General features: G+C 38.8%; 1 protein-coding gene across 1 annotated transcript; it reads right to left on the reverse strand.

Annotated features, from left to right (window-relative positions):
- Nucleotides 1-153: 153 nt before the first annotated feature.
- Nucleotides 154-3,949, reverse strand: abi3b (ABI family, member 3b). Its single transcript, XM_067576023.1, has 6 exons — nucleotides 3,875-3,949; nucleotides 3,431-3,776; nucleotides 3,136-3,303; nucleotides 1,987-2,166; nucleotides 1,699-1,769; nucleotides 154-794 (listed from the first exon to the last, which is right to left on the reverse strand). Exons 2-6 carry the CDS (start codon nucleotides 3,563-3,565, stop codon nucleotides 365-367), a joined length of 984 nt encoding a protein of 327 aa, XP_067432124.1. The 5' UTR covers nucleotides 3,566-3,776; nucleotides 3,875-3,949; the 3' UTR covers nucleotides 154-364.
- Between the last annotated feature and the right edge of the window lie 8,264 nt (nucleotides 3,950-12,213).

The raw sequence follows: 12,213 nt of genomic DNA on the forward strand, positions 1-12,213 counted from the left end.
CTTGTTTCTGAGGAATGTGGTTAGGGTGTTGTTGGAACATGCTGGAGGTATCTGTACCGCGGCTCTTTGCGCAACACAATGTTTCAGTTTGAAGGAGAGTTTTCTGTCCCAGAAAAAATATCATTTGAGGCCATGAAACACACATGACACAGCTCAAGGTTAAACCACCACCCACACTTTTTCAAGCTTTTATTTGTGCTTAACATTGATTTCCCAACACGCCTGGACTTAACAAAATACTGCACATGCTGCCCTCATTTTTACACATCCATCTAATGGCAAACGTAGCATGCCAGCTTACAATGTTAGCTGGGAATTACACAGGAAACCCCACACAGAAACTTTACATGAGCTATAATGTTTTTTAACGTAGGAAAGGGGGAGGTGGAGGAGGTGGAGGAGGTGGTGGAGGCGGTGGTGGCACAATACCCGAGTTCCCAGTGGGAGGGGGTGGTGGAGGTGGAGGTGGAGGGGAAGGGGCAGCTCCTGCTACTGGTGGGGGTGGAGGAGGAGGAGGAGGAGGAGGAGGAGGAGAAAAAGGACCAGGTCCTGATACAGGTGGAGGTGGAGGAGGAGGGGGAGGACATGTGGGTGAGGTCAAGGATGGGGGAGGGGGGAGGCCAGTGTCCATGGAGGAAGGAGGAGGTGGTGGAGGAGAAGGAGGAGGAGGAGGAGGAGCAGGCATACTGGGGTCCAACCCAGCTGGAGGAGAAGGCAAGCTGTCATTGGTGAGGTTGGAGACGGTTGGCAAGGTGGGGACTGATGGCAGAGGCACAGCGATACCAAAATTGGATCTACGAACAAGACAAAAAGAAAATAGACTTTCAGCTACTGTGAGCAATAAAAGTGATACAACTGTAGGTTCTTAATTATCTATGCGGCATTGTACAATATGTCTTAAAGGAATAATTTGACATTTTGAGAAATATGCGCATTTGTTTTCTTGTCAAGAGTTAGATGAGAAGATTGATACCACTCTAATGTCTGTATGCTACAAAGACTGGAAACACAGGGAAACAGCAAGCCTGGCTCTGTCAGAAGACAACACATAACAAATACTAACAGCTCTAAAGCTCACTAATGAACACATTTAGGGCTGCAACTAACAATTGTTTTCATTATTGATTTATCTGTCATTTATTTTCTCAATTAATCTTTTAGGTGTTTGGTCTATAAAATGTAAGAAAATGATGAAAAATGCTGATCACTGTTTCCCAAAAGTCCAAGATGCAACCTAAAATGTCTTGTTTTGTCCCGACCAACAGTCCACAACCCAAAGTTATTCAGTTTATTGTCAAAGATGACTCAAGAAACCAGAAAATATTCACATTTAAGAAGCTGGAACCAGATCATTTTGGCATTTTCCTCTTAAAAAAATTGACTCAAAACGATTAATTGATTATCAAAATGGTTGGTGATTCATTTTCTTTTGATCAGCTAATCAATTATCAACTTATCATTGCAGCTGCCAGACTATTTCTTGGCATTTCCCAGTCCTGGTATGGGCCAAGAGATAGTCCAGCACATAGTCCCCCTGTAAAACTGATTATGTAAGTATTTCTGATTATGCATTACGCATTTCTGAGTGCATAATGAGGAAACCTTTCATACCATGTTGGATATTATACCCATAAAATAATAAATCTGTAGTGTAGATTGTTGCTATAAAAATGAAAAAGGAGGAATGTGTTTACATACACAGTGGTTTCTGCAGTGCTCTGTATGCTGTCTGTGGTTCCTGATCTTTTTCTGGGCTGCTGCCCAGGGACCTGTGGGGAGAAGATGAATGAAGGGGAACAAAGGATGACATTATCCATCTCTACACTACAGTCAGCCATCCTGTATATCACATTTGACATCACCCTAGCACTACAGCGTGGAATACGGGGGACTGTAATGTGCTGTATATGTTTAATCTGAAGAACAATAATGGAAAGTGTTTGACTCTGTCTTTGATTTAGTCTTTCAATTCAGTATCCAGTTTACCTGAAAACAATGTCCGATGGAGTCCAAGATGGAGTATGATATTGGCGCTCTCGAGTAGCTTTTCTCTGGCTCCTTGCCTGAAGTCGGTGGGGTCAAACGCTTGGTACGGCTCCTGTTTTTGGGAGTAGTAAAAACGCCAATCTCTCTCCTGGCTACCTTCTCATGGTGGATAGCTTCAGCCTGGATCAGTGCACAGCATAGCAGGAACAGCCGCAATCAACAATCAATACACTGATGCTCAGTCACTCTCAGATCACTTCCTCCCTTGAGAAAGTGTCTCTTTAAGTTATGACAACAATAAAGTAAACAAACTGAACAAAGATTAAAGGTACAATATGTAAGTGAAACGAATACAGTAACTTGCACACTTGGTTCCCAAGTAAACAGCTACGACTGTAGTGGTAGTTCATTTAAAGGACTAGTGTGTAAGATTTAGGGGGGCAGAAATATTGGCAGAAATGGAATATAATATTCATGTATATGTTTTATGTTTTAATTAGTGTATGATTGCCTGAAAATAAGAATTGCATTTTTTTTTAACCTTTTAACCTTAATGAGTCCTTTATATCTACATAGGGAGCAGGTCCTCTTCAACGGAGCCTGCTATGTTGCACTACCATGTTTCTACAGTAGCCCAGAAAGGACAAACCAAACACTGGCTCTAGAAAGGGCCTTTCGCATTTCTCGTGATTTTTTTGGCCACCGTAGGTTCACCTACATGCTTGGAAGAGGAAGGTGAGGGGAGGAGTATTCAGTGTGTTGCAATCTGCAACCTCACCGCTAGATGCCATTAAATCTTACACACTGGTCCTTTAACACGCAATGCCTGCAATAATAAATGCAACTAAAGAATTTATGAAAATGAAATACAGAACCAGCCAAACGTTTGGGCACACTTTCTCATTTTGATTTGTACTGTAGTAAATAATATATTTTCAAAGTAAATAAGTGTATTTTTTACAGCATTTGGACCACAGGAAACTCATTTTTGGTTTGTTCTTATTATTTAGTGATTAATGAAAATGAAGAAGAAAAGAAGAATAATGCAACCTTCTAGATATTTTGTTAGCATTAAAGAGTCTCCAACTGTGCAGAAGTCAGTGGGCAGAGCAGAGCACAGGTATGTTTTAGGTGGAAGGTGTACCTCACCAGTGTCAGCAGATTGAGTGAGGACTCCATATCTTTGATCTGCATGGCCTGTGAGTCCAGCAGTCTCAGCAAGGTGCTGGCCATACTGTTGATCTGGTAGGTCACACTGGCCAGCGCCTGAACAGCCAAACCCTTGGCTTCTTCAACAGCCTTAGTTGGATCTTCTGCCTGCAGGATTTAAAAAAAAAAAATTAAAACCAGGATAGGTGATACATGCTGTAACACACTTCATATGCTTTAAAGTCCTCAACAAAGTGGTTGTTGAGCAGTAGTTGTGACATTTGTAAGAGCTCACCTGAAGATAATTGTTTTCGCAGTAATCTGCCACTCGGAGGAGGTTGCTTTGGTTTTCAAGAAGATTCTTCCTGGCAGCTGGCGCCTCTTGTAATATCTGAGTAATAATCTCTGAAAAGTTCTTTTGCTCCGTCATTTCTCCTATGCTAACAAAACCTTTTAAATCCTTTAAAACAACTTACTTGGACAAGTTTTTGGCAAGAGTCAGTGGAGGCAGGAAGGTGTTTGGTCGGAGGTGAATGCGGAATTACCTTAGGGTAAAGATTTTCACCGTGTGAGCAGCTGGTCCCAGGGCAGGGCTGCACCAGGTATGCATACACTGAAACTGATGAAGCAACATCTCTCTCCTAAGGAAATATGAGATATCATATTTATCCTTGTGTCACACTCATATATTCTATATACTCATATATAATTTCATATATAATACATAATATACTAGTACATAATCGTGCTGTAAACGTCACAGGAGCCAACATGACAGCTACTTGAATTATTTACTAAATCCACTAGAGGTCAGTGCAGTCTAGAGAAAATAAGTGAGGATCATCTGGTCTGTTGATCTGCTGCCCACCATTGTACTATGCATCATGGATCATGATGATGATGATGATGATGATGATGATGATGATGATGATAAATAACTAATGTAGCATATGATATAATAGCCAAAAACAGTGAGAAGCTTACTGATAAAATTCAGCTTTACTTTATCTCATCATCAACTGATGATACTTCCAGTGGAACATTGTTGCATAATTATGAAACGCTCAGTAGAGTCATAGTAGTACATTGTATTGTTCTGGATATCCTGTGTAAACAGTTTAAATTACACAACATCCTTGATTGTGTTTTTTTCTGTGCAAAAGGTCACGGTGGCCTGACTCCAAATTCTCAAGAGGTTCCTTTAGGTTGGCGAACAGTGGTTGCATTGATTCATGTAGTATGTGCACTGTCACATTGGGATCATTTGAAAAAACAAATATTACTCAGAGGACATTCAAGATGTTATACATATTATATCTTACAAGAAGTGGTTCAATCCAGTCTAATAAATCTGGTTACCAAATGTGCACATGTTTTACCATGTGTCAGTTTATCAGGACACTTTCATCCTACCTGACGCTCACCAAACTGGTCCATGTGACAAAGTACAATAACATTTTATTTGGATATGGTCCAGTGTTGATACTTCAGGACAATCAGGTGTTAAAACAAGATGTCTGTTAAAGGACTCCTCGACTGTTTGTATATGATGCACCTCTTCATGTTTTGGTGCACAACCACAACTCAAATGATTTTGGGATCATTTTATGCCTTTATTAGATAGCTGACAGTGAGAACTGGTAGGAAAGAGATGGGGAATGACATGTGACAAAGGTCCTAGGTGAACCAGTTCATGGTTGGCGCCACTTTGGCAACCTTGACACCCCCTCAGTTCCATTGATCCATTGCTTTGGTCCTGACTGAAATGTGTCAACAGCTGTTGATTGGTACAAGTATGGTGGTGCCCAGAGGATAAATTGTAATAATGTTGGTGAGGCCTTAACTTTTCATCTAGCGGCATCATAAGGTCAACATTTTGTATGTGTTCAATATGATTTATGACCAAATATCTGCAAAACAAATTACTTTCCCAATTGTGTTTAGCACAGCATAACTTCCTAAAGTAAGTGAACATGTTAGCATGCTGGCTTTAGCATTTAGCTCAGTCCATTAGTACAGCCTCACAGAGCTGCTGTAGCATGATTATAGACTCTATAGATGTATTGTTAATCTGAACTTTAAGCAAACTGACCTCACTTCTACTTCTATCATTAATTCAGTCTGAAGCTAAATCCTAACTGAGACACCAAATTATAATAAACTGTGTTTCACATCGTTGTATGATCTCAGTAGACTTGTCACTGACGTATTAGAGTCACTTCGGAAGATTTTTTTTTAATGTTTTGCCTTTATTTTCCTTTTGGTGAATTTCTGCAATTTTTCCCTAATCTTATCTTTTCCTTCCACTTTCACATGTCACAGTTCCAACAGATATCTTCTCATTGAAGTAAATGTCACCTTCGGACAATCAAAATAAAGTTGGACCTGGTATTAATCATCTATTCTAATGATGCTAAAATGTTAACAAAAAGAATTAAAAATATAGGTGGCATGTTGACTTTAGCCTTAGTCCTCCTTTGGAAGAATCCAAGCTGTTGTCTACTTTGATATGACTGATAGTGTTGCAGTGAGTTTCTGCTACAGTATGAGCCATCAGTTTTATTGCTCATATTACAAAACCATCAGGATCCTACTGATAAGATATTTCAGGACTTTATTTCTTTATTGAACATCCTTTTTTCTGTGATCAGCACCATCTAATCATATTGTGTTAGTATATAAATAATTAAGCTATCATCAGATCATTTTGTACTGTATGGAAAGAGTGAATTACTTGCAATATAAGATTGCCCATGTTAAATGAATGATTACTCCGATTAAATTATTGCAGTTTTACTTCCTTTGGATTCAGCTGAATGGAGCCTACATTTCTTGGAATGAAGGAATTGACTGATAAATAGTCAATATTTTTTCATGTTTATGCCGATACTATATCTGGTGTGCTGTGTTGTACAACAATAAACTTTCCCAGCAGGCTCTCGTAATGACAAATAGCTGTAATTCTGACCCTTACTGTAGTTGTTCTGTATGATTTAATGCAGCTGGTAATGTATACTCATATAGAGACAACCATGATTCAACACACTATGCCCACACAAGAGACATGGCCTAATGATAACATATACTCTAGACACCAACTGAGGAGAGGAACACTATACTTACTTTCCTGTCCTCTCATTGACCTCAGACATTATGTCATTTTCTTCCTGAGCCACAAATGCGCAACCAAGGGTTTGTAACCATCAATTTTCCATTCAATCATTATTTCACACTCATATTTGTTTTGTTGTGGGCAGTTTTTATCCTCTGGAATCTCAGAATGTGTGAAAAGTTTTCCGTGATAGGTGTATTCAACATGTTTATCTTGGATGTTCTTAATGGCGACCTTTAAGTTTTTGGAACAGTTTTGAACCACTCTTGGAGAAAATGTACTGTTTCATTTCTAAAAATAAGTGAATCACATTAAAGGCATGCCATGTCTTGAGATATTCCATGACTGGGCTCCCCTCTGGTTACTGATTAGCTGTATTCAAATCCTCCAACATGCATATTAGTCAGGACAGCATGACCAGCACACCACTGTTTTATGGTCTTGTTTTCATAGCTATCTAAGTACTATCCAAGTGTGCAACCAGCCATTTAATTTAGAATTGAAATGGGTAGATGTAAAACGTGACATTACCTTCAACTGAATTTGGCAGAGAGTGCAAGAAATGATTCTTTTTCCCTCACATGAAATATCAGACAGGGCTGTTATCTTTGTTACAATTGTAAAGCCACACTACTTCATACAATTTGCAATTAAGCAGCTGAGATGTCTTAGCTCTCAAAAATACCAGACTCCATTGTTCAAAGACAAAAGACATTTCTTGAAATTTCTTCAATATAAATGTAGCCTGGGGGAGGCAAACCGCAGCTTTGCCCTTTGTCTGAAAATAGAAGTCGATGGTCTGAAATATCTAAAAGCCCTGAACACGTCATTTCAGTTATTCAAGCTTGTTTCACCCCCGATCAAGTTGTTGCGGAGCTATTTTGGAAATCACATGGGGTTGTCTGAATTAATACATGATGATTTAAAATGTAAAAGAAATCATTCATGATTCAAATAGGAATAAGAATCATATGTTGTTGCATCCTAATAGGTGCAACACAACTGACAGGAGAATGACCAAAATGTCAATAGTAGGAATATTGTCACAGTAGAAATTTCAGATGTGTGCATTGTGCATGCTGGCTCACTATAACACTGTCACAGCTTAATGGAAAAGAGCTTTCGTTGGGTAATTGGTGTGTGTACTTGGCGACAGTATACACGTAGATTTAAAGGATCTTACTGGGGTTGAAATGAACAGGCTTACATTACAGTTAGGTAAGGAGGTCCAGAGGGACAAGGCAAGAAGTCAGCTCATAAACAGGCAGCGGGGTCAAACATAGGTAGCAGATAACAGAGACAGAATATCAGGAACAGGTTCAGGTGACTGGAACACATGGGCATAACACTGATGACCTGGCAGGGAGCAGGTGGGAAAGGGCTGGTATAAATACTTAGGGGGGTTACTGAGGGAATGAAGAACAGGTGAGCAGGTGGATATGGGAGTCAGGTGACTGGGACAGGTGGGATTGTGTGAGGGCACCTGGTGGTCAGGTGGTGAATGGCAGGAACTGGAGAGTCCATTAGTAATTCAGTGGTCTGGGGAAGCAGGAATGTGGCTTAAGGGTGGGATAGGGGGGCAGAATCGGCAAAACAAACAGGATTAAAGTAGCCGCAGCCACATCCTGCTTTAATAGTTTTTGGGAATCTCAGGATTCATTTCAGCACATAAGAAAAAAAAGGGGAAGTTCTCACATTCAAATTATAACTTAATGACTAAATAATAATTAACCAACACTGCAGACACTGAGTCAGTGATGTGTACAGTCTGTCGCCCTCTTATCTACTACTTACAGATTCAGCATTGATCCTCAGTGGTCAGCTCCTGTGAACTATGATTTTATGATTTTATTTTATTTTTCTCACAACTTTTTATTTGCCTTTTTAACAGAGCTTGCAGGGTGGGAATTATTTGATATAACGATTGCTTTCCATTTTTATTTTTCTAAAAAAACTTACTTGATACAAAACTTCTCATCTTTTAAAATTCCTTAAATGCTCAAATCAATTGGCCTTGTCTAGAATTATTTCAAGAATACTATCTATCATTTAATCACTTCTTATTGTTGTACATGGGTATTATCATATTGTTATTTTAAGGATTTTGCAAAAGAGCACACATGCATTAAATGTAGATTAATCTGGAATAATAGCATGTGTGTGCATGCAATAATGAAGCACATTAAATCTGTCCAACAGTGCTCACATGTCATCTTATATCCTACAGTGCTACACACACACACACACAAACACACAGCAGCATCCATGTTCAATGGCGTGCAACTGCCTGTTTGTGAAGATTGGATGTTCTGGGCTATCACAGCCTCTCCACACTTCACAGACTTCCATTAAAGGAAAAGCCAAATTCAATTATTGTGCTGGAGACTGCAGGAAAACTACATTGTCAGAGCACACACAAAGACACACACACACACACACACACACACACACACACACACACACACACACACACACACACACACACACACACACACACACGAAAAAATAAAGCAGCAGTTAACATTCTTTGTGGACAGTTTTATTGTCTCTGGGTACACGCAACTTTGAACCCAATCCCAATTAATCTTCAGGCACCTGCTGCCCCTTCTCTCAAACTTTTATTAGTTTTTGAGCTGCTGGCACTGTAGAACAGAATATGAATATTGCAATATTTCTCTTCTCATCATCAAAGGTATAAAATTATTTTTGGCATTGACATACTTTAATACACTTTACATATATTATACTGTTGATTTTCTTAAATGACACTGTCATGTCCAGGCATCTTCAGCCACAAGTGTTGGTGTGTGAAAAGTTTCTCACCTCAGCAACTTTGATTTACACACCCACCACTGCTGTATCACTTGATCACAGTGCACCGTCCATTTCTATCAGCCCTGATAGGAAGTAAACTGTCAATAAGTGGCCAGTCCACTCTGGGTGGTTCACATGTTGTACATGTGCCTCACGTTTCCAGAGACATAGGCCAGTGTGTTTACAAGAGCACTGGAGAATTTGAGATATCTGTTATCTCCTCTGTTAGATATCTGCTATTTAATTGATGGAGGCAGATCTCAGCACAGAGGGTCGTCTGCAGGACAGTGTTGTGTGATTTTAATCCGTCGATCCAAAGCTGAACCCATTGTGACCCTGAACTACTCATATAATAGTTATCCCTGTCTCATTGTGAGGTGATAATGACTCCTTCTGCCTTGACCTGTCAAAGACCAGTCAATGAATCAGTTGCGATGAAGCTGAGGGCGTAGTTTCAATCTGTGTTTTTTAAAGACATCACATTAATAGTCACCATTTCTCTGCTAACGCGCTTATTTTAGATGTTGCATCACATTCTAGACTTTACTGGCTCAAGTTAGCTTTAGCATGCAGTGTGTTGTAATGAAACATGATAGGCTCTAGGTTCAACCTTGCATAAGTTTTCTAGGTTCAACTACCTCAAAAGTAAAATGTCAGCATTATAATTACATCTTTATCTGGTCCAAAGAGAAGGTCTTATCGGCAGCAATGCCATTTGTTCCACCATCAAAGCTGCATTCTGTTTTAACACGAGATTTCGGGCCTTTTTGAACGATAATGATGGAATGTTTATGTTGGACATAATAAAGCAATTAAGTATTAATTTACTGCAGTCATAGGATCAATCAAGGTTAATAGATACTTGACTATCACCAACCACTGTAAATCAATGTGCCAATATCAGTAGACTAAGATTAGGAATGACTTGGGATATGTGAGCTATGAATTGACTGTCAATTGCGCATATGAGATTTTATTTTTAAAGTTGAAAAAAGAAATATGATCCATTCATGAGTCAGATTTTTAAGAATAGTATTTTCTCAGTTATTTACGTCATCAAGATTTCACACTCAATGAATCAGTCTGAATGGCCTCATTGAGTAATTTACAGACACACTTCCTAAATTTTATTTTAGTGCTCAATAGCTAAATTTCTTTTCAGCTCGCTGTCAATGTTTTCAAACTCAACAAAGTTCACACTTGAGATGAAAATATTAACAGCTAGCTGGAAGGAAACATTTGGATTTTGAGGTACTGTTGTCATTTTAAAAAACAAAGCAGAGCAAACTTATAACTCATTTCAGTCCAGGTGAGATTCAATGTGCTTCACATAAAATCTGTATATGCAGTATTTTTACATGTACACATGCAAAACAGTCTGCAACCCAAGTACGAGTGATCATCTAATATGAATATTAATCACATTTGAATTAATCTGAACTCAAATCTAAAAAAAACAAACTGAATTTTTAATTTATTTAACATCATTGAGAATATATATAAATATTTGTTACTAGTGCTATTTTCATGTAGTATTATGTAAGGAAAAATGTCACTGAAGGTTACAAAAATAGCCAAGAAGAAAGAAACTGGGCACACATTTTTTGTGCACTCACAGTGGTTTATTTATTTTTTTATTCTTGTTCAAAGTGTAACCAAGTCCAGTAATCTGACCAACAAGCCACCAGTCAGGGTCCAGGGTCACGTGAATGATTAGCTGGTTGGTAGCAACAGAAGCAGCTGATGGATTTTAACAGCGTGTGAGGCTGGCAAAACATAAAGGGATTAGAATATAAATGTGACAGAAAGTCAGTTAATCTTTGAATAGATTTGTATCCTTTAAAGTCAAGAACATTGCTTTGTTTGTGCTTGGCCAGCGACATCTGGGGATAGACCCTCTCTGTGCATGAATACAGTATTTGTTGTAATTAATGACACCTGTAGGACTAATGAGATAAACCAAGTCGCATAGTTAACTGGCTCTGGACTAAAGCAACATACATTTAAAGCTGCTGTAATCAATATTTTTATATTTAAAATGGATCAAATGACTAATGTGTCGCTCATAGTTATGAACCCACAGAGAATCATCATTCAACTCTGCCTCTACTGAGGATTTTACTGTCTTTCAACGAATCATTTCGATTTTACTGCCTGCAGCTTTACTTCTTTTGGATCACTCTCACTGCTGTCATGGCAGTTGTTTCCAGCTGTAGTAGGCAGCTGTTTTCACCAAAAAAGCCTCCAAATCCAACTGTAAGCTTGCACAAAATGGCAGTCAGTCAAAGTTAGTGACTAACTGGTGAAGCTGGAGGGGAATATTTAACAGCTAAAGAGCCAGATATTTCCTAAAGGAGTTGTTAGAGAGCAAAACAGCGCTAGAATGAAAGTGAATATTGGACTTTTGCTAACATGTTTGCCATATCAACTTAAAAGTGGATAGTATGTCAGAGTTAGTGTGTCAGCTTGTTTCTGCAGCCACCGAATTGGCCAAAGAATTTTATTCATGCAGATTTGAGCATGCTAAAAATGTCTTGCTCTAAACGCTGTATCTGGCAATGTGCTTTGTAATTAATGTACTGTGTACTGTAACCTCATTCAAACTGCTCTCTCAGAGGATTCCAGTAGGATGAGATGTGTGCATCAACTCAATCTGGGATTAAGAGCAACTTGTTTACTCTGTAATTATGTTAAGAATTTACACACATGTTTCTAATTCCCTCAAGTGGAGGAAATGAACAGCTCTTTGAAATATCCCGCCCCCTTATTTTAAGCATACTCGCGCACTAATCTGAATGTTAGACAGTGACTGATATACAGTAAAATGTGCTTTGTATTGACAGTTGCTGTGCAACAGCATAGTGCTCATTACAGGCTACAGTATAGTAGGACTCTTTGGATTTTTACTATAAACATGCCAAGAATGGGGACAGCTTGAAAATCCCTCCACTGTTTGACAGCTGCAAACATCTTCATTCCTAAAAAAGACCTGTCAACTGTGTCAGCACAATAATGACATCCCTTTTAAAATAAATTTTTCAGGGGCTCGTGCAGACTTTTGATCACTAATGGGGCACTTACAGTTACAGTAAGTGCTGACCATATGAGAAAATACACTGGTTCCATTTGAGATCATTTGATATAATTTTTCT

This window comes from Thunnus thynnus, chromosome 20 (genome assembly GCF_963924715.1).
Source record: "Thunnus thynnus chromosome 20, fThuThy2.1, whole genome shotgun sequence".
Taxonomy (NCBI): domain Eukaryota; kingdom Metazoa; phylum Chordata; class Actinopteri; order Scombriformes; family Scombridae; genus Thunnus; species Thunnus thynnus.